Source organism: Lactuca virosa, chromosome 2, assembly GCF_052849685.1.
Source record: "Lactuca virosa cultivar CGN04683 chromosome 2, Lactuca_virosa_CGN04683_v6, whole genome shotgun sequence".
NCBI lineage: Eukaryota > Viridiplantae > Streptophyta > Magnoliopsida > Asterales > Asteraceae > Lactuca > Lactuca virosa.
In genome coordinates, this window is record NC_136427.1 from 258,359,157 (window position 1) to 258,382,106 (window position 22,950).

Sequence of the window (22,950 nt, forward strand, 5' to 3'; positions counted from 1 at the left end):
CCTCTGTCTAATAAGGAACTTACAGAAATAGTCCATATGTTTCACAAAGTTACAGAAATAGTCCCTCTTTAACAGTGAATTTACACAGAAAATTATAGAAATGGCCCCTGCCTAATAGTGAAATAACAAAAACGGTCCTTGTGTTTCACAAAACTAAAGAAATTGTCTATGCTTAATAGCGAATTTACCCACATGATCCCTGTGAGCGTCTTACAGAAATAGACCTTGTCTAATAGACCAAATAGACCATTCCAAAAATGTTGTAAATGATTGATAAACATGCCACAATATGCGGGGCATCTGGCTAATTGTTTCTAATTAATAAAGATGTAAAATGGTGTACAATTTATATGTATCCAGATTATATTTTAATAATGGTAATGATACATACAAATTATTAATTCTATACAATTTACAACATGATGAATATTAACTTTATTGTAATTTTAATCAGCACATATATTATTTGTGAGTGTTGTACGTGGTGTTTTAAAATTAAAAGCCTGGTCTACTGATAATGCCTGTCTTGACATTCACAAGGTTTGGAGTTTACTTTTCATTTACCTCAATTTTTAACACGCCTTTGCCTTGCATTCACAAGACTAGTCTACAACTTTTCCCAACTTAATCTTTTTTGCTTCATGCTATTACGAACCTTTCATTTAACCAATACATGCCAAAAACTTCAGCCCAAAACACCAATTACACCCTAACCAATCCAAAACATTGTTTATGGGTGGACCCCACAACTTGGTACGCCACTAACGCCGGATGAACACGCCACACATTTTTTCGTGTATGGGCTTTGCAAATTCGTATTTTGTATTTATTCGTATTGACATGAATTTCAAATTCGTGTTTCATGTCTTCAACAGGCAGGCACGGATATACTCATATAAGACAAATAATTTTGGTGCTAACATACGAGACGTCTAGAATATAGACACTAAGACACATACAAGACACAAATAATTTAGTTAAATATAGCAAGCTACTTTTTGATTTTAGCATGTGCTTAACGGATTAATGTGATTCAAAAGCCTAAATATAGCCAAGAGAGAAAATTACATGCGGAAAATGATCAACTCATTCATTATGGTTGTTCAAAGTAGAGCAAAAAATTATGCAAAATGCTAGAAACAAGCCCAAACAGCTCTTGTTTACGGTTGTGCAGCACTGTAACTCGGTAAATTCTTAACCAATTAAGGTGATTCAAAAGCCTAGAATGTAGCCAAGACATAGAACTAGATGCTGAAAAAAAAAGTTTAGCTCGTTCGGAGCTCGTATGAACAAGTTATGGTTGTTCAAAGTTGAGGTAAAAAATTCTAAAAAATGTTGGACTTGGCCTTTCAACATCCGGTTCCAAGACTGGAAAAGCTGAAAACCGCAGGAACCGAAACCGATTTTTAGGAGTTTGGTGGACCGAGAACCAAACCAAATTGCATAATCGGTTCCCACTCTGTTCAGTTCAGTTCCAACAGTTATTTTGCTAATCCCTACTAATAATATAATGAATGATATAACTATACTATAGCTATAATGATGTCCAACAAATAATTGAAACTCTAGATAATGTGATTTAGGGCGCGTTTGGCAAAAGTAGCTGTTAGCTGGAAGCGGTTAGCGGGTAGCATGTAGCGGGAAGCTGTAGCTTTTATTTGTTATATGAGTGTTTGGCAAAAGTAGCTGGAAGCTTTTGAAATATATAAAATTACATAAAAAGACAATTGATTAAAAATAAATAAATATATAAATACATTTTTAAGGGTAATTATGGAAATTGATTTCAAAAGCTCAGTAGCGTTTTGTCAAACGCTACATAAAGTAGCTTTTAGATTTGGAGCGTTTTGTTTAAACTAAAAGCTAAACGCTCGTACTGCCAAACAAAACTTTTTGTTTAAACTAGAGCGTTTTGTCAAAAGTTAAAAGCTAGAAGCTCCCAAACGCTTCCAAAAGCTCCGTGCCAAACACGCCCTTAAAAGGGTGTATGTATTGAGTATTGAGTGTTGACTACCATAAATTGAAAGAAGAGTGTTTGTGATCAAGTTTAATAATTTAATATGCTAAATTTTAATCAAAACGACTATTTTTATTTGATATTTGGGTCACCTCAGACACCTATACAACCAAGTCTTGTTAAGCAATATTGCAACAACTTAGAAACCCAATGATGAGTAGCAACATATGTTGTTGCTTGTCTACAGTGTCTACTAATGCACAATTATTAATACTAAGGATAACATCCACGAGAATGTTTAAATTCAATCCTGTTAGGTTATTCTAAAGAAGTCTTGACTATTTAAACCAAAAATGCAAAGCAAACTACCACAACACAAAGGAATGCAAATGGCAACAACTCATTAAGAGAACATTTTGGTTCATATAAATTATAAATGTGTTAGCTTTTTTACTGAGTAAAATCTTTGACAGCAAGAGGTTCATACCATTGAGGACCAAATCCAGCAGTTTTTCTTGCTGCCTCATTGAAAGGAGGCTTCAATGGCCCTCTGAAATATTCCCTCACAATTTCATGGAATTTCTGAATCACTTCATCACTTTCTTCATCAGCACATGAACATGAAGATGATCGTGAGCACAGATACTTGAACCACTTGACTCCAGCAGCACAATGAGTGATTTCTTCAGGGTAAATCACCTTCTCAAGCAAATCAGCAGTCTGATTGTCACCTCCATTACGGAATCGGGAGATGGTTGTAGGCAGCACATCCAGTCCTCTTGCCTGTCATTCATCATGAAAAACTGTGTAAAGAAGAAGAGAATAACGGAGGAAAGATAATCATAATGTAAGATCAGGGGCACCTCATGAACACAATGCTCAACTGCAAGACGTGCAAATAGGTCTTTTGATGTAGCAACAGCTGAGTCCCACAAACCATCATGAGCAGGAAGTGCTCCATAGAAAGACCCCAATTCCTGAAGCCGAGCAGCAAGAAGACTGAAATGACGACCTTCATCTTGTGCAACTCTTACAAAATCATTGAAGAACTCTCTTGGCATTGACTCTTGTTTACCAAAACGTGCAATTATATCCTGTTTCAAAGTTAGACGGATCTTAGCTCTTAGGATTAACAAAATAAAGAAAGACCAATGTGCAATTGTATCCTGTTTGAATCGGCAACAACCATCAATTACAAAAGCACATAGCAATCCAGGAATTTTAGTATAAAGAACTGTCTATAAGCAATAGAAGCAAAAAAAGGAATACCCAGGACAAATCAATGGCCCAACTTTCAGTGTGAACAAGGCTGTGCACGATGGCCTGTCTGCTCTGTGAGCTTCCGGCTTTCCCAAGCTTCGGCATAAGACTAGGCGACACTAGCTTCACCTGCATAATAAACCATCCACAGGAATTACGTCTGCTCTAAATCAGTGAGGCATATTATCAAACACTTGGCGTGCTTCCATGATAACTCAAAATCTGCAAAACAGAATTGATGAATGATTCTGACTGTGTGAGAGGCTAACATTGGAGAGTCTGGCAGGGCGGTCTGGGACGATGATATCAGGTTGAGAAGGGTGGTAAGGATTTGCAATAACACCTTGGAGCCAATTGTTTGCTATTTCATCTCCAAGTTTCGCTTTCTCAACTGGGTCTGCTGTATTCAGCACACGTAGCGCAGCTTCCACAAGGGTTTCTCCATCGTTCATCTCTCTACCTTGCAGCTGCAGTTCTTAGGAGTGTTTACCGTCTTGCTTAGTGAGATTTGCTTTGGGTTCCACTTTGCACAACAGGTTCTAGGGTTATTTCCATAAAAGACCCTATATTTTAACTTTTTTTTCTTTTTAGACCTAAAACTTTTTTCTTTTTCGAAAAAGACCTAACTTTTACTTGTTACTTGTTATTTTAGACCCTAACAGGTCATTAAGTATTTTTATTTCATCAAAGACCCTACATTTTGTACTTTTTTCCAGTTTAGACCTAAAATGTTTTTTATTTCAAGACTAGTTGTATAAAAAACGTGATTATATCCTTTTAGTTTAAACATAAACATCGATTTAAACAATGTAATTATTATGCATACATTTATTTATGATTGAACAATTCTTTGTCCACGTATATTTATAAAACAAAAAAAAAATGTAGTTGTAAAAGCTATTTCTTCACTACACCAAGTTCATGTAGCTTAATTTCGTCAAGGCATAAAAAACATAATTATATTTTTTTAGTTTAAATAATAGACAACGATTTAACTTTTGCATCTTTTGGAATCATATTGATTTACGCATGAAACATTTTTTTAAACCATTACACATACAATGAAATTGTATAGTATAATTTTTTTCATGAGTGTAATATAAATAATAACAAAGTGTTTTGTCTACATTTGATAAAATTTACAGTTTCTAGCTCCAAAACCTTTTTTTATATTATTGGTTTAATTAGTTTTTCGATTTCAGTTACATAAAACAATTACCAAAAGCTAGGAGTTGAATACATAGACATGTGAAGTCAAATTTCCTAACAGCACAAAAGAGATTTTGTATAATTTTAAGATCATATATTCAATAGCCAATTGAATACCAAACACCTTCAAGTTTTTTTAAATTAAAATGAAATCCTAAATTTTATTTTGGTAATTATTATGATTATACTTAAGAATCAATAACCGCGATATACAAACACCATGTATTGATCTAAACACCATGTATACATAAGATAGATTAATAAAATGAGGTAGTAGCATAGTATGCCAACTATTCAATTTTCTTTTTTCTACAAAAATTTCGTAGTTTTCTCATTTTTGTTCATTCACCACATTCCAACCATTAATAATAATGTCAACCATCGTATTTGGATATTTAAGTGTACGATATCATTTTTGTTATTTGTATTTTCAACTTATGCTAAAATGGTTCCATTCCCATAATATAGTTTTTATGTATTTATATGTGATGTTAACATTTTTTTAAAATGTATTAAACTTGAATCTGATATATCTAAACAAAACTATTACGAATGTTTAGGATTAATATTTTTATGTATGTATTTGATATAATTATAACATATTATTCAATAATGGGCTAATGCTACAAAATATTCTATGGCTTTGGTTTAGGAGTATGTTAGTGAGTGTGTTTATTAACTGTTCTAAAAAAATCGACCAAAAAAATAATATAGAAAAGTGAGAGAGGGAAATATGTCCAAACTCACGAAATAAGTATAATAGACAAACTAAAAAAAATTTATTTTGTATACAGTTTAATAAATTACATGGTATTTTTTTTCTACAAATAAAAAAAGTTATTATTATGCTAAAAGATTCTTCATATCCATGTATTATCCATGTTACCAAAAAATATTAAATTAACATCAAACTATTAATTAGCGGTAATAATAACATTTTTTATAAACAATATATCAAGTTTAATGATATAATATATATCCAAGATAAAGTTTAATTATATCTTTTACACAAAAATAAAATTTTGCAATTCTTCTAGGTTATATTCGCTCAAAAGATAATAGATTAGATAACATTTTTTAGTTTATACATGTATATTTTCTTTTTCGGTGTAGTCAAGAAGTACCTTATATATTTGATTTTGAAGATTATAACCAATTTTAAAGTTGAATTCATTTTGAAAAAAAAAACATTTTAGGTCTAAAATGGAAAAAACTACAAAATATAGGGTCTTTTACGAAACAAAAATACCTAATTTACCTGTTGGTGACCTGCTAGGGTCTGAAATAACAAGTAACTGGTAAAAGTTGGGTCTTTTTCGGAAAAGAAAAAAATTCTAGGTCTAAAAAGAAAAAAAATCAAAATATAAGGTCTTTTATGGAAATAACCCCAGGTTCTATTAGTATTTAGGGCTTTGTTGATCACAGTCAAAATGCAAGGTTGAATTTGTTCGTCAGTCAAATGAACCAGGGTTGTTAATCTCGGTCATTTTATTTTATTTTGCAAGGTTGTGAGATCAAATCCGAAAAACAATTCAAGTTAACAGTAAATATTTTAAAACATAACAAATACATTAAAAAATGATAAGCAATTTAAAATGGATATTCTAATAGTTAGTCTAAAAAAATTAAATTTTTTAGAAATATATGTATTTACGATCCTACTGAAAAATAATTCAAGTAAGATCGGGATCGATTTACCTAAGCGAGATCGTAAGATCACACGATCCTACAATTAGAATCGTAATTTTAACAACCATGAAATGAACTAATGAGGTTAAACTTCAACTTGATTTTCTTATAATTTCATATTAAGTTTTAGATGTATTCTTAAGATTTTAATAAAATAACGGTTTTTTTTTATATATAAACAGGTAACAACCTATTTAAAGCATTGTAAAATTAAAGAGAATTTTATGACTTGTTAACATCAAAATATTATATTTATCCAACCAAAAATCAAAATATCATATTTAATTTTTATAAACTTTCAAATATCATATTTACTCTTCATAACATCAAAATATCATATTTGTCTAAAATCTTATTTTAAACATTTTAAATAAAACATATAATCTTTTTAAATTAATATATTATATCAATTTACTATTATACCATCCTCATAAATTATCAATTCAACTTCAAAGGCTCCTCTAAAAGAATGTTGATTGAAGTGATTTTGAAACAAGAACGGTGGTTCTTTTTTTGAGATCTCTGCATGTAACATCAATGATTTTGCTAGGGTTTTGAGTGTGAGGGAGAAAATTTTAAAATGTGTTAAAATTTAATTTGTTATTGAATCTGGTAAGACTTTAAACAAGCAGTCGATTTTACGAATTGATTTGAGAAAGATTGAATTAATGGACATTTACTTCATTACTTTTGAGTAGAATTTAATGTTGTCAAAATTCAAAGCAAGAGAGTTACATATATAATTTTGATTACTCAAACTGTTTTGAGATGCTTCACAAACACATCAAGCACTGTTCCAAAAATATCTCAGTCGAATTTTTAGATGTGATTTTGAAGTTCAATCAATCAATCAATGTTGGGGAATTTATGAAGAGTATAATACTTCATTAAAAAATATTATTTTTGTGTAAATATTATATTTTGAAGTTTATGAAGGATAAATATGTGTAACGACCCAATTTTTCAAAGAAAATTTTCATTTTTGAATAGTCAAATACATTTCCATGTTTTAAGAAATTCAATCATAATTGTTTTCAAAACATATGTCAAATACAACTTTTATTCCAAACATCAGAGTGTCCATAAAAATGCCTGGGAAAGAGTGCACGCCGCGTCATCACGCCTTGCCTTTGCCATTAGGATCTGAAGTATCTGAAACAAATCCACAATCTGTAAGCTAAATGTTTAATGAGTTTCCCAGAGCATACCACACACAATACACATATCACATATCTTGTTAGCTATAAAAGCTACATATAACACATAAGTCATGCATACATAAACCTGTAAGGATGTCGTGGGCTCCCCCAGGGTCTTACACCTTCGTGTCATGGGCTACCCCACATGGTCTTTACCTAGGAATGCCATGGGCTACCCCACATTGTCTTACATCCAATGTCGTGGGCTACCCCACATGGTCTTTACCTAGGAATGCCATGGGCTACCCCGCATGGTCTTACATCCAATGCCACGGGCTCCCCCCGGGGTCTTCCATGCAATAACACACAATCACATAACATATCAAATCACTGAAATGACTAACACATAAACATAATCACATAATGGGCCGGCCTTGGTGCCTTAGACCCATGAGTATGGTGAGAAGACTCACCTCTGTCCGAAGAATCCGAAACTGCTCTCCTAATTGTCTGTAACCTCTCGTGCTGAATAATAATATTAACCCATGTTAGGACATCACATAATCAAAGGGGACCCAAACCCCAAGTCCTTCCCTGATAGCCCAAATATCCTTTCTTTGTTAATGGGCCCAAAGTCCATGACCAAAAATCATTAATGGGCCTCTTGGCCCAATAAGACCCTACCATAACACCAATGGCCCAATACATAAAAAATGGCCCACTATTCACAGAATGCAACCAAGTCCAATAACCAAATGAGGCCCAACAGATCAAAGGCCCAAAACAGATCCAAGCCCATCTGATACGTACGCTTAGCGTACCATCCTGGTACGCGCAATGTACTGGGGCTCTGGGACTTACGCGCAGCGTACACTGGGTTATGCCCAACGTACTAACAGATTAAGCACTTTTTCCATTAAGTGCTTAATACTCAATTCTTTTACATCCAAAAGTCAGATCTACGCTTATTAGGACGACCTAGGGCATAAAGTTGGCAACTTTATGCCTTTGCATGTCTCATATGCTCCCAACACCCCCATTAAGACCTTTCTAAGGTTCTTAACCCATGCATGAGGTCAAAACACCCACCAAGACTCCATTTTTATGATGCAAAAGGACCAAGGGACCTCAGATCTGCCATTTCCATCCTATGGAGTTGCTTAACTCACAAGTGGAGGTCCAAAATCAACCAAAGGGACAAAACTAGAAAACCCTAGCTAGATCTAAAGATTAAGATGGAAAGGTCCAAGCTTTATACCTCCAGAAGCTCCTCAAGGTCGACTATATGCAGATTCTTGAAGCCAAATGACACTCCAAGCTTCCTTGACAACTTCTCTTTCTTAAATGAACACTATAAGGACCACAAATGCATTCTTAAGGCTAAAAATGCACTCACAAAATGGTATTAGGGTTTCAGAAACGTTTGAAGGTGAAGGAGGCTGTCTAGGGTGAGGCTCAAATGAGTTAAGGGTGTTTATATAGGTCACAAGTCCGGATTTTAGGGTTTGGACATCTGGCACGTACGCCCAGCGTACGTGCTGCCCCTCCGCGATCCTCCTCGCCAAGTATGCTAAGCGTACTCATAAGTACGCCCAGCGTACTTAAGGGCTTCTTATGTCATAATTGAAATACTTCAAGGGCTTCTTATGTCATATTTGAAATACTTCAAGGGCTACAAGGTCATACCTGATTTAGAGTGTTACAATATGATATATAGATTTTTAGTTGGGTAAATATGATACTTTGAAGTTTATGAATGGTAAATATGATATTTTGAAGTTTATGAATGGTTGATTAGTTCTTTTGTTTTAAAACACCATTGTTAATGGTTGATTAGTAGGCTTTTCGGTTACAATGATATTTTAGGTATTTTATGTACCGAACGGAACAAAACATAACAATTCAACTTGAGGTAGTTTTGGTGAAAATAGAACTCAAACAAAATATGACAAATGCAAAATCAAATGGAATTAAACCTTTAAATTTTAGTCCTACTTAAAATAATATAACACACAAGAACAAGGAAATTAAGACCGAAATGCCCATAACACATTCCTTGGTTTTTTTTGGCGATTAGTTTTCTTGTGCAGATTAACTCCCTTTCGGCTAGCGTCAAATAACACGAAACAAAGAAAACGACATAATGATCATAATACAATTGAATTAATTAGCTTTGAATAACATAAGTAGTTTCAATATTTACAAACGTACTTCATAACGTATTTCCTCATATACTTCATCATTTACCTCAGATTTAGATTTTTCAAAATCAACATCTTGAACATTACCAACGACAATTATTACAAAATGGAAATGAGAAACAAAATATAATATTTTTATAAATTTTAACACATCTAACATGCAATAAATACCAATGATGTCAATGACTTTGTGTTATAGATGTGACTGATGGAATACGTGGTCCCCATAAAGCTTCTAACGACATATCACATCCATCATCTATGATCCTAGTAAACCATTCTTCTTCATATTCAACTATTGTAACGTCCCGATTTCAACCTTATTTTTTTATTTAAAAATAAAGCATTTGTTCTAATTAAAACTTCAAAGATCCAGATAAAACAATTTGATTCAAAACATTTATCAAAGTATCGTCATGAAATTATTAAGTGCGGAAATATCCAATGGATGCGTTGCAATCAAGCCGTGTCATTCCTTTAATATAAGAAAACCTGAAAACATTTAAACATGAAACCATAAGCACAAAACTTATTGAGTTCCCCAAGATATCATATACCATACACATCAGTGGGGCCGACCCTAGGGGTATATTTCAAGTTTTCAACCCATGTGAATGTTATGATCCAACCATAGTCTTAAAATCACTTTCGTTGCTACAGATCAGTTGCAGTCTTTCCTGCCATGATCAAACCATGGTATTCCTTGCAAGTCACAAAGATAAACAGGTGTTGTGATCCAATCACAGTCTTTCATACAAGTGATGTGATCCAACCACAGTATTTCATATAACTGTTGTGATCCAACCACAACCTTTCATACAAGTGTTGTGATCCAACCATAACCTTTCATACAAGTGTTGTGATCCAACCACAGTTTTTCATATAAGAGTCACAAAACAATCTAGCAACCTACATAGTATAGTGAGAAGACTCACCTCACAAACACAGTCGACAACTAGCAAGTTTACATAGACAAACAGCGGGTGTTACACACTCCCTGAATGAATCACACGATGTAAACCCTTAGTCTACCTTCTAAAACCAACAATTTTACTAAAAGTCAACCAGGTCAAAAAATCAACGGTCAACGGTCTATAAAAGTCAAAGATCAACCAAGTCAACAGCCACCACGACGTGGAGATCTCTTGGCCACGTCGTAGGCAATACAGGACAAAATAGAGGATAAGCAAGACATCGCCACATTGTGGGCATGTCCGGACAAAACAATCGTGAGGTTGAACTTCACCACGTCGTGGCTACTAGCAGAAGCCATTTTTCTCATTAAGGACTTAATCCATTAAGTCCTTTGCTCCAACTTTACAGATGGCTTCCTTGCCCTCAAACGAACCATAAAAATCTTTACTTTATGGACATGCATGTTCAATGCATGTCTCTGCCAAACTAGGTTAAAATAGGATAATAAATGGAGTCAAAACTCCATGCATTGCACCAAACAACATGAAAATCTAGATCCAGAACATATGATGACCAAATGACCTCAAGAAGTACTAAAATTTGCCAACTTTATCAAAACCCACCATTTGTGCCACAAATCTTGAAGGAAAATGAGCTCAAAAGTCTAGATCTACAAGAATGAATCATAAAGGTGAGAACTTGGAGACTCACACAAGTCCAGAAGATGCACCAAGAGATAGAGACAAGATGCTAGCTGATCATTTGCTCAACAAAGCCCTCCTTCAACCTTCAAATAAGAAAAATGCCAACAAAGAGCTCAAAAGACAGGTGAAGACGCTAGGATTTCGAGATAGGAGGGTGGGGCTGATGGGAAATGACCTAACCATAGAGATAAGGCTAGCGATGCACACCAAAACCGGATCCTCGATTTGAAACTGATCTGATCCGAAAACCGGTTTTGTTCAAAACCGGATTTGACCAAACCGGATCGGATTGGATCCGATCCACCAGATTCAAACCGGATCCTAATCATACGGAAAAAATCGGATTTGATACCGGATCGAAAACCGGATTTGCTAAAAACCGGATTCAAATCCGCTAAAACCCGCTAACAATCGGTTTAAACTGGTTTGAAATCGGATTGGAATCGGATTCGGATTTTGGTTGAAACCGAATCGGATTTTTGACCGGATCGGATTTTTCATGACGTAATCAAAACCGGATTGGATTCGGATCCGAGTCGGATCAGATCGGATCCTGCATTTGTGCACCTATAGATAAGGCCTTTAAAATAAATAAAACCCTAAAAATCGTGGGCTTTGGCTGCAGCACTCGCCACGTCGTGGCATCCTGCTTGCCACGTCGTGGCTTCTATTAGGACACACGATTATATAAGTCTCACGTTACGTCATGACCACCAACCCACCACGTCATGACTTATGTTTTTCCCAAAAACCATACTTTTGACTCCTTTTGGTCACCAGCTGATCCATTCTGGAAAACGGGTGTTAGAACTATACCAAAATTAGAATTATTTGATGACGAAAGAGTATTGGTCCCAATTGTATGTAACGACCCAACACTCAAAACCATTTTTTTTTGTTTTTATATTAAATAACACATCACTCAAACGTATTTATCAAAACAAAAGGGAAATCATAATGTATTCATAATCATCCAAAACACATCAGAGTCAAATAAGTGAAAAGTCATGGTGTATGTGATGTGATCATCCCAAGCTCTTCCCTTTTGATCCGAAAGTAACTGAAACATAAAGTGAAAACCGTAAGCAAGAAACTTAGTGAGTTCCCCAAAATATCACATACCATACATATACGCCAGCTCAAGGCTGTGCCAGGTCTATTTCACCCCAGAGTCTATTTCAACTCATGTGTCGGCCCACGGCCGTACCAGGTCTATTTCACCCCCGAGTCTATTTCAACTTATATGTCAGCACAAGGTTGAACCGGGTCTATTTCACCCCACATACATATAGCAAACAGACACACAAGCATACAACACATACAACAGGAGTCACAAAGACTACAAGCACATAACATATCCTAGTGTCCTGCAATATAGTGAGCAAACTCACTTCAGTCCGCTGATAAGTCGAATAAATGCTCGGGCTGCTGTACCGGAGAATTCCGCACTAACCAATCATATAAAATCCTAATTAATAATTAGGTCATAATCCAAAACCAGAGGTTCTAATCCAACAATCCTTACCCCTAGGGTAAAAAGACTATTTTACCCTTCTCCCATTTTCAGCCTATCAACTAAAACCTAGCCTAAAAGAAATACAGGCCCAAAAGAGGCCCAAAATCAATTCAGCCCACTATCAGCGCGTACGCATGGCGTACCATCCTCGCACGCCCCGTGTACGTGGTCCGATCGAGAATCGGGGTTCGAATCCAATACGCTCAACGTACTCAAAAGGACGCCCAACGTACTGGTCATAGACCCTTTTCTTGCCCAAATGTCTTAAACACTTAAGGACTTAATGTCCAAACCCCATAACAACATCATAGCAAGGTCTTAATCCATAAAGTCGAAGACTTTTGGCTTTTGCATGGCTTAATAAGGTCAAATCTTGGATTTTAACATACTAACTTCATGAAACGACCATCAACCTTTGCATGGTTTAGCTTAATCCATCAAGACACCGTTTTATACACAAGGGACATCAGAAACACTAAGATCTATCATCATAACCTTCTGGAGTAGCTTATACTCTCAAGAAACACCTCAAGGGACCAAAACAAGCCAAAAACCCTAACTATCTAGAACTAAGAGATGAATCAACAAGGTAAGGACTTGGTACCTTCTGAAGAACGATCAAGGTGGCTAAGATATGGCTCCACAAGCTTTAATGCCACAAGAGCAACTTCCAAGAGATCCTTCCTTCTTCAAGATTACAAAAAACACCAACAAAGGTCACTTCTAAGCTCAAAATACTCAAATGGCAGTTAGGGTTTCGTGTGGGAGGGTTGATGAGGGAAGGAGGCTGATGAGGGGGCAGCCTCAAGGCTCATAATAGGGATTATATAGGGGTTAAACCCTAAAAATTAGGGTTTTTTGAATCACAACATACGCCCAGCGTACACATTGTACGTCCAGCGTACAAAGGTGCCCCCTCATCCAAGTCAGGTGAGTACGTCGTACGTACTCACACCCCTTTACATATTACGCCCATCGTAATATGCCCTTTCATTCTTCATAATAATCAAACACTTAACAAGAAACGACAAGAAATATAATACCTCACAAAATGGATGTTACACTATAGATGTAGTATTATTTTTGTTTACCATATCGATATCGTCACCATAGTGTTTTGATACAATAAAGCGACGAACATATCCAGGTTCAAAAATTAGGTGAGTTGACTCTGGAATGTAAAGTTATATAATCAAAAAGTAGATTGTTATAAAATGTTTATAGACGAAAAAAATCTTAAAATAACATTAAATTATATTAACACTTAAATGTAAGTAAAATGAAAAAAAATAAATGTAAAATTCTATAATTAACATTAAAATGAATGGAAAAATACTATAACTCATAAAATGAAAGTAAGATGCTATAAATGTCAATCTGGGATGTTTAAATTGATGGGTTTTATACATAAAATAGAGTTTAACAATCCAATTTAAACTGCATTGAGTCCATGGACTAAGGCACTAAGCCCATGACAAAAAGAAACCACAACAATGGTTAGGGTCCTAAGTATCCAAATTAAAAAAATGGATTTTATTACGAAAATACATAACCAAATGGGACAATTTTATTATGGGATAATGATTTGTAAGGTTAACTAATTTTAGGTTTTGTACATATTTAATGACTAAACTTATTTTTATGTTTGATATATTGAATTTGTTGAAAATGTCCAAAAAGTATCAATATGAACGGGTATAGAGGGGTTTGCTTGACATCTATTCGGGCCAAAGCATGAGTTTTATGGTTAACTTCGTCGGGCAATCATGATTTTGCCGCCGTCTTTTCTAGTTCATCTATTCCTAATTCTTGAAATCAATTTCAAAGGATCAAGGGTTTCGTGTTCCAGTTTCAAAGTTTGAGTTATCGAATTCCTAAAAACTGAGAGTTTGAGTTCCCTAATTCTTGAAAATCGACGGCTTGAGTTCAAGAACCAATCTAGGGCTTGAGTGTTTGGAACCGATTCAATTCTAGGATTGTTCATCAGAGCTTCTAGGGTTGTTCATCATCTTCTACGGTTTTTCAAAAACCCGGATACACATGAACAAACACACCCTTTGTTTCAGATCTAATGTCTGTGTGTGTGTGTTTTCTATTAAGTTCTTGTTTTGGTTTGCGGTGTTCAATTCCAACAATAAAACCCAAATTTGAAGTGTTTATTCACTTGCATTTTCATGTTCCGGAGATATCGTGTGATCTGGAACTCAAACCCCAAAAACAATGTAATAATGGTATATTAAACAAAAAAACAAGTTTATTCATTTTACAATTTACCCTTGTAACTATATACATTTTATACTTAAATTCAGTTTTTACTGTATAAAAAACTATTGTTACGGTTTACCATGAAATAGACTGTTTATGTTATACATAATTATCTAGTAGTATAAATTTGCATATAATTAAAACGCGAGGAAACAATATGTACATTATTAGTATTACTATAAATCTCTTGAATATTTGATAGGAAATCGGAAACGTGGCATTTGTTGGTTGGTTTTCTGGATATATGTTGTTCTTTAGCTATCAAAGATATGACCCTCCAATCAAAATGAAGCAAAAGATTCTGAAGATATACACCTACAGATTACAGAATCCACAATCCTATTTATAGAACCTGTGAAGAAACCATAAGAGTCAACCAGTCAACCACCACTTTTCTCAACATTCTTACCTTCTAATCTGAGAACAAATTCAATGGCTGCTTCCACCATGGCTCTCTCCTCCCCTTTCACCGGACAAGCAGTGAAAACAGCTCCCGCGGGCGGGTTTCAATGAGGAAAACCGCATCTGCAAAGAAGGTTGCACCATCAGGAAGTCCATGGTACGGACCCGACCGAGTCAAGTACCTAGGCCCGTTCTCCGGTGAAGCCCCATCATATCTCACCGGTGAATTCCCCGGTGACTATGGCTGGACTTTCTGCTGACCCAGAAACATTCTCAAAAAACCGTGAGCTTGAAGTCATCCACTGCAGGTGGGCCATGCTCGGAGCTCTTGGGTGCGTCTTCCCGGAGCTCTTGGCTCGTAATGGTGAGGCTGTTTGGTTCAAGGCAGGATCACAGATTTTCAGTGAAGGTGGGCTTGGCTTGATTACTTGGGAAACCCTAGTTTGATCCATGCTCAGAGTATTCTAGCCATCTGGGTGATCTTGATGGGTGCGGTTGAAGGTTACAGAATTGCAGGTGGACCCTTGGGTGAGGTTGTTGACCCGCTTTACCCTGGTGGTAGCTTTGACCCGTTAGGGCTTGCTGATGATCCAGAGGCTTTTGCTGAGTTGAAGGTGAAGGAGATCAAGAATGGAAGACTTGCTATGTTCTCCATGTTTGGGTTCTTTGTTCAAGCCATTGTTACAGGAAAGGGACCATTGGAGAACCTTGCTGATCCCGTTGCCAACAATGCTTGGTCTTATGCCACAAACTTTGTACCCGGAAAGTGAATGTAATGAAATTTTTATGTAAATTAATTAATTAATTAATATATGGTTTTAGTCGCATCATTTACTGATTTAATCTACCAAATGATTGATGATAAACTAATATATATGCAACAAGTTAACGTATAACATATATCAAGGATTATACAGTATTAAAAAAAATTGACACCTAAGGATTTTAGTTCTTAATGTCATGATGAACATATAGATGAATATGAGTGAGATTATTAGTGAGGAAGAAGCTTAAATGGCTTCTGAAAAACGTAAATCAGCAGGTCCAGGGCCTAAAATCCCTTTCTGTTCAGTTATCTTCCCCAAGCTGAAAGTTGATTCAGAATGTGATGCTCCAATTTTCTCTTCATCCCTCCACACACTACCCTGCCACTCCCTCTGAAACAAAAAACCAACTTTGTAATTTATTCTAACATCAAGGGTCAAAGATGGAATAACTTGCCTCATCAAGGATTTGGGTTCCATGATCATGCAATAATGGGGTCATAAGTGGAGGGACAACATCCGGATCAGGCTTTTGAAATATGAATGTAGTATATAAACCTGCATAACAGGTTTGAGGTATAAGTAATGAGGGTAGTTTTGGAAAACGATTTATAAGATGAAAGGACAATGAAACCGACACAAAACCTAGTACATCATAGAATTTTGGTAAGAGCCTCCCTCTGGGGTCCACAAGACCATGACCGGCTTCTAGAAGCATCCCAGAAAACTGTGCTCTGATATAACAAAGTATAATGCAAAAATCACAGCAGCGAAAATTTGAAAAAAAAAATATCACACTCCCAAATCCCACCTATTATCATCATAAAATTCCAGCAAGTTTTGTATCTCCACATATTCAAGACCAGCTTCTCTTGCCAGTCTGAAAAAATGTCATAAACATTAATTAGGAAAAGTTTTAATAAAAACAAGAGTTATCACCACATAAAAGATGAAATGAAATGCCAAAATCTTAACCTGATCAAGCTTGGAAAATGTACCAGACAATGTGTTTCAGCAGACGTGTCATTTGCAATTTTCATCTGGTACTTTTTCCCAAAAAAAGGAAACCTGAAAAATTAAACCATATAATAAAGATAGGTTCAGACGTTTGATTACATTTTATAAGAAAATACAGCATGTTGGGCGTTTTTATTATACTTTTCTTCTTCAACTTCAAAAGTGATCATATAGTTTTCTGATCGAATGCAATTGGGAACAAGGTTGGGTTTCATGGCGCCACTTCGGTTGTGGTATGCTTCAACATTTTTCTGATACTTTGCCCTGCAATGCAATCCAATTATTCAAAATGAAAGCAAGAAAATGATGCTATAAATAAATTCTGACAAAATGACTCCCAAAAACATGGTAGCCTACCATATAGTAGATGAGTCCAGAGTAATACCGATTAAGTAACCCCCTGGTTTCAATAAAGATGACACATTATGCAGAAGTCTTCTTACTTTCTCTTCACTTTCAAAACAGAACTGCAGTATATAACAGAAGTTTACTTTATATGTTCAATATGAGAGGGAGAGGTCAATATTAACACAAACAATGGAGTTTAACCTGCAAATGTTGCATGCAACAAACAATATCAGCTGTATTTCCCTTGTCCCCCAAATTTGATTCCAATTTTTCCTGAAGAAGGTCAACATCCATCAGTGGACAAACTACAAAAACTCAGAAATGCTTAAATGAGTACCTATCTTAATAACGCATGAAAGAGACAAAATATATGCAATTACATGATAACATGACTCACAATGCAGGGATCGAGCTCATAAAAGTCTGAAGTGTAAGTCTTTCGTTGACTCTCCCATGCTTCTCGGACTTCTCTAACTCCAGATGATGCTTCATCTGTAAGCATAATAACTCAATTTGTTCAAGATATGTTCTGATTTTGTTTTATTTTTTACTTTAATTTTGTCATACATCTCCAGAAATATGAAATTAAAATCTTCTAAAAAGATTCGTTCAACCATAATTAAAATCTTCTAAAAAGATTCGTTCAACCATAAACCCTATCTAAGATTTTTAAGACGAAGGACTGAACAAATCCATACACGTAGGAAAACTGAATCGATCACTAACAGATAGGAACGTCTTTGATTGTATGTGAAATTACCAATTCCGATGAAGTGACCTATTTGAGCTTCGTCCCATCTCTCTTCGTCTGGTACTCTTCCGCAATACAAATCACACACCTGAAGAACAAACCAATTTTAATGTCAAATTGCGGAAACGGCATGAATATGTACATGAACAAAAACATATAGATACAAAGAGAGTATTTGAGTAGAGATTACAGACAGTGGCGTAGGGAGAGACAAAAATCTTAATAAGAGCAGTCTTAACTACTTCGAGTAGTGGATGGTGAGTTGAATCAGCGATCCTGTTGTGCGTTGGGATTGTTGGAGTCAGCATCGTCTTCTTCCCCTAAAACCCTACACTCGTTTGGGAAGAATAAACGGTGAGTTCGTTAAGACAGAAGATGTAAGCGCGAGTTTCAAAACAATAAATGGTTCCGGTTGGAGGAAGAGCAAGGTTGGGAAAAATCCTCACCAACAAATCCGAATAATCGAAATGGAAACGGTACCATTTCTTGTTTTATGTGTAACATCCGTTATCAAGTTCAACCAATTGTGTGTCTCCAACCGGGTAAATCACCTGCTAGGGGGTTTAGTGATGGCTATTTGGTTCGCAGATAGTGTTAAGTGACATTTAGATTTAGTTTGTATGTTTACGTAAGAAACTGAAATATGTTAAATAATTGAAATCTATAATGAATTGGAATCCAATTTTATAGTTATTTTGGTTGACAGAAAATGGAGTTGGAATTCAATTTCATGATCTGTTTGATTGGAATGAAATAGAATCTGAATGATGTAAAATATCAAAATTATCCTTTTACATTTTTTGTTTAATTTTATTGTGTTTTATAAGTTATATGGTGGTGGTGGTGGGTAGTGGCGGTGGCGGTGGTGGTAGTGTGGTTGGTGGTGGTGGTGAAGGTGGTTGTTGTGTCGGTGGCTGGTGGCGGTGGTGAAGGTGGTTGTGGTTGGTGGTGGTTGTAGTGGCGGCGGTGGTGGTGGCGTTTGCAGTAGTGTGGTGGGTGGTGACGTTGGTTGTAGTATGGTAGGTGTTGGTGGTGATATGGTAGAGGGTAATATGGTAATCTTGCTCTTAACCCAGGATGTTTTGATATCTCCATAAGACCTATACACCGGCCCACATTTCATAAATCTTAATTTAATTATATTCGTTCCCTTTTAATTCGACATCTAATCTTTTTTTTACTATACTGTTACATAATTTGGTACACTTGCCTGAGGTGTATAGCAGTCCCTAGTTAACCATTTTGTAAATTTAAAACCTGAATATAAATAACACATCACATTTCATCATTCTATAATTTATGTGTCCTAATCTAGGAAGACAGAAATTAATATATGAACATTCTATACTACAACTTGAAGAAAATAAAGACTCAACGAAATAAATATATGTAGCATTTTCATTGATACTTAGTTTGAACACCACATTAACAACATAGACCTTGGCAACAAACACATCAACCTTGGATATATTCATTTTATCATATTCTATCACAACTTTATACCATTTTTACATAGTTTGAATCCATAAATTGTTTTTTTTTTCCTAATACTAGGAACATGAAGAACATCCTTTAGTGCAACTTTCTTCCAAAGAAAAGCCTGCATAACTATGCATCAACTACTTTGTGTAATTCCTTTAAAATGGTGTTAATTTGGTAATGATAGCCCCACCGATAAACTTTTCAAAAATTTCAATAGTTGGATTCTTAAATTTAGAGACACAAATCATAAACTCATGAACTTGATCCATGAATGACACAATATCTTTCATGTTAAATACAAAGAAATTAAAAGTAATGAACTTGTCACAACATGACAGCTGTTCTGGCCCAAGCTCATGATATTTTAAGGTTTCTTTCGTATTTGAATCTGGGGTTCCTTATCAGCCTCCATCACCCTCAAACCCCAGAAAACCCTAACCCTAAACCCTTTTGGTAATTCTTGGCTTATTTTGGTGCTTTTGGTTGTTTGGAGAAGAAGAAGAAGAAGAAGAAGGTGTCTAGTGTGTTGATTCAACAATCAAACATTATCATCGACATCTAGAGCATTCTTTGGATTCTTGTAAGTGATTAAGTTCCCATCTTTTAGTGTTTTTCTCTCTAGATATAGGTTTATATCATATCTGGTCCCTTTCATAAGGTTTGTATGGTTGGAATAGATAAAGGTTGCAACCTTATGGCTTCTCTAAGTCCCAAGAGTATTTTATCTCATAAATATAGAAAGTGATGGTGATTTGGGAACCTTGCATGAAATCTAAGTCATATCGCATCTTTTGACCTAGATTTGGGAAAAGACATGCTTGGGGTATACATGCCCATAAAGTTTACATTTTTACGCTTCATTAAGATCCTTAAAGTGCTTCTGGAAGTTTTGAGTTGAAGATTTCTTAGATTAAGCGCTTAATGATTTAGTCTCATGCTTAAATTTGCCTTTTTGGACCTTGGAATTTAGATATGGACTTAAAGGGGGTGTCTTAAGGAATAAAGTTGGAAATTTTATCCATTAAGACATTGGAAAGGACCAGATCTGAACTTTGGGGCTCTTAAAGTCGGAAGAAATCAGATTAAGCTCAATTAAGCTATTCAGACCACTCCACACGGCGTGACCTTAGGCTGCCACGATGTGACGATTGGGGAATCATTGATTGTTTTGGCATTTTGTGCCCACGAAGTGGAGGGCCACTGTTGGTTATTTTGACTTTATCTTTGACCGTTGACTTTTTTCATGGGTTGACTTTGGTCTCGATGGCTGGTTTTAGTGTGTAGATTAAGGTTGGACCTAGTATGTTTTAGTAAGAGTATTGTAGCATCTATTGCGGGGCTTTGACCTGTGGTCTAGCTGGTTTTGCGAGTCAGGTGAGTCTTTTCACTATACTGTATAGGATGCTAGTTGTCTTTATGATGCTTGCATTGTGTGTTGGGATTGACCCATCGACATGCTCATTGGGTCGGGCCCATTAGTATGTATGTTGGGTTGGGCCCATTTATATGATGAACTGGGCCCATTAATATGTGGGGTTGGGCCCGTTATGATGGGATGAGCCCAATGTGCGGGTTGGACCCGTTGATATGTATAGTATGTGGTATTTTGGAGAACTCACTAAGCTTTGTGCTTACGGTTTATGGTTTAAACATTTTTCAGGTACTTCCAGTTCCAGAGGGAAGGACCCGACGTGATCGCACTGCATCCCCCAAAGTTTATTCTGTATTGGCTAATTGTGACTTTTACTCTGATGTTTTGAGAAAACTATTAGTTTTACTATCTTTTGGAGTAAAATGAATGAATGGATTGATTGGTTAAAAATGAAAATTTTACTTTGTATAGTTGGGACATTACAATATATGGGCATGTATAGTATTTATTTACATTTGTGTATATGTAATATTTCTATAAATCCATGTATAATATTTATTTAAAAGCGTGGGTGAGTAATGTTTCTATAGATACATGTATAATATTTATTTATAAGTGTGTTATAAATATAATCTTATTTATTTAATATTATTGTAATGTAAAAAAGATAAATTATATAGTTGTTAAATGCTAATTAGTAGAAGGGGTGTGTTTGACAATTTCTGTAAGTTGCAAAATGAAATATACTAGGGATGAGCAGCGGAACAGGGCACTCGCTTTTGGAACCGGAACTGGCGGTTTCGGAACCAGAACCACCTTTAACGATTCTGGTTTCAGTTTCTTAAATTTTGGAACCGCCTTTAGCGGTTCTGGTTCCAGTTTCTTAAATTTTGGAACCGCCTTAGCGGTTCCGGTTCTAGTTTTTATTTTTTCGGAACCGCTATCCGCTGGGTATCACCCGGAATCGGCTGCATACATAATATGATTGTTGGAAATTTTAAGTTATACTTTTATTCTCAATTAAAAAAAACTAAAAAATGCTCATATAAAAACATGTCTTATTTGTTATTGTATATGTAAATGTGAATGTGGGATAAGCAACCACCAAGAGGTAGCCGATGTTTATAATATTGAAATAGCAAAACGTTGCCAAAAATTATTCCACATCGCTTATGGGTAGGGGTGTCAAAAAAACCCAAACCCGATTAGCCCGACCCGACCCTAACCCGAATAATGTAATTAGGGTCGAGTTTAATACGATTAGAATTCCAAATCGGGTTATTCAGGTTAGCCTGACAATCCCTATTTGTAGTTAGGGTCGGGTTTAGGGTTGATTTTTACAAAAAAATCGGGTTTCGGGTCAGTCCGAATAATCCGGTTTGGAATTCACAACCTTTACATATTCCACTGCTCTCTACTTGAACAGTACAAATAGACTACAAACCATTTTAAATGTAAATTTTTGTGACTCTAGAAGCAAACGAGGGTCAAGTCACTCCCATTTGTGAAGTTTAAGTCCAAAAAGATATAGAACCTCCACATCTCAAAGCGGCTGAGAAAGTAAAGATTTTATTTTGATAGTTATTTCTACTTTAAACTAACTATAAACATGAATAAACTACATGGTGTTGATCGATTAACTAGAGATTGATTGAAAGTTCAACCAATTAATATTTAGAGTAAATTACACGAATGGTCCCTATGGTTTGGGGTAATTTGCACGCTTGGTCCTTAACTTATTTTTTTAACTCGGAAGGTCCCTACTGTTTGTTATTGCTATATGCTTGGTCTCTATTGTTTGTTTTTGTTACGCGTTTGGTCCCTATCTTACGTAAAAAGACAATTATTTAAATAGGGAAAAAAGGGTAGGGTAAGTAAGGTAAGGTGAGGGGGTGAGGTTGGGGTGTGTTTATTTAAATAAATTAAAAAATCAAGGGAAAAATAGACTTTTTATGTAAG

The 22,950-nt window shown here is 35.5% G+C and overlaps 2 protein-coding genes and 1 pseudogene across 6 annotated transcripts; 1 reads left to right on the forward strand and 2 right to left on the reverse strand.

The window, feature by feature from the left end:
• Nucleotides 1–2,338: 2,338 nt before the first annotated feature.
• Nucleotides 2,339–3,753, reverse strand: LOC145160875 (3-oxoacyl-acyl-carrier synthase-like protein (Protein of unknown function DUF455)). Its single transcript, XM_079080246.1, has 4 exons — nucleotides 3,487–3,753; nucleotides 3,227–3,346; nucleotides 2,821–3,051; nucleotides 2,339–2,740 (listed from the first exon to the last, which is right to left on the reverse strand). The coding sequence occupies exons 1-4, from the start codon at nucleotides 3,667–3,669 to the stop codon at nucleotides 2,408–2,410; spliced, it is 867 nt and encodes a 288-aa protein (XP_078936372.1). The 5' UTR covers nucleotides 3,670–3,753; the 3' UTR covers nucleotides 2,339–2,407.
• An 11,439-nt stretch (nucleotides 3,754–15,192) lies between these two features.
• LOC145160878 (chlorophyll a-b binding protein 16, chloroplastic-like) lies at nucleotides 15,193–16,087 on the forward strand (annotated as a pseudogene).
• A 25-nt stretch (nucleotides 16,088–16,112) lies between these two features.
• LOC145160876 (S-adenosyl-L-methionine-dependent methyltransferases superfamily protein) lies at nucleotides 16,113–18,714 on the reverse strand. Of its 5 annotated transcripts, none has more exons than XM_079080250.1 (12): nucleotides 18,584–18,714; nucleotides 18,377–18,465; nucleotides 18,147–18,225; nucleotides 17,784–17,878; nucleotides 17,588–17,659; nucleotides 17,396–17,505; nucleotides 17,180–17,302; nucleotides 16,997–17,089; nucleotides 16,833–16,901; nucleotides 16,667–16,755; nucleotides 16,479–16,579; nucleotides 16,113–16,414 (listed from the first exon to the last, which is right to left on the reverse strand). In XM_079080250.1, exons 2-12 carry the CDS (start codon nucleotides 18,443–18,445, stop codon nucleotides 16,268–16,270), a joined length of 1,047 nt encoding a protein of 348 aa, XP_078936376.1. In that variant the 5' UTR covers nucleotides 18,446–18,465; nucleotides 18,584–18,714; the 3' UTR covers nucleotides 16,113–16,267. The 5 variants fall into 5 exon arrangements, with proteins under 5 accessions (XP_078936376.1, XP_078936374.1, XP_078936375.1 ...); XM_079080248.1 differs by having other exon boundaries at nucleotides 18,332–18,465; XM_079080249.1 differs by lacking the exon at nucleotides 18,584–18,714 and having other exon boundaries at nucleotides 18,377–18,577.
• Between the last annotated feature and the right edge of the window lie 4,236 nt (nucleotides 18,715–22,950).

Bases quoted from the DNA above. Each gene is read 5' to 3' on its own strand.
- LOC145160876 (XM_079080248.1), bottom strand. From the start codon at position 18,445: ATGCTGACTCCAACAATCCCAACGCACAACAGGATCGCTGATTCAACT. The intron at 16,756-16,832 runs GTGGGATTTGGG...TTGTTATATCAG, and splicing joins GAATTTTATGATGATAATAG to AGCACAGTTTTCTGGGATGC. The intron at 16,580-16,666 runs GTTTTGTGTCGG...CCTGTTATGCAG, and splicing joins AAAATTCTATGATGTACTAG to GTTTATATACTACATTCATA.
- LOC145160875 (XM_079080246.1), bottom strand. From the start codon at position 3,669: ATGAACGATGGAGAAACCCTTGTGGAAGCTGCGCTACGTGTGCTGAAT. The intron at 3,347-3,486 runs GTTAGCCTCTCA...TTTATTATGCAG, and splicing joins GCCCTGCCAGACTCTCCAAT to GTGAAGCTAGTGTCGCCTAG. The intron at 2,741-2,820 runs GTGCCCCTGATC...GATGAATGACAG, and splicing joins TTGAGCATTGTGTTCATGAG to GCAAGAGGACTGGATGTGCT.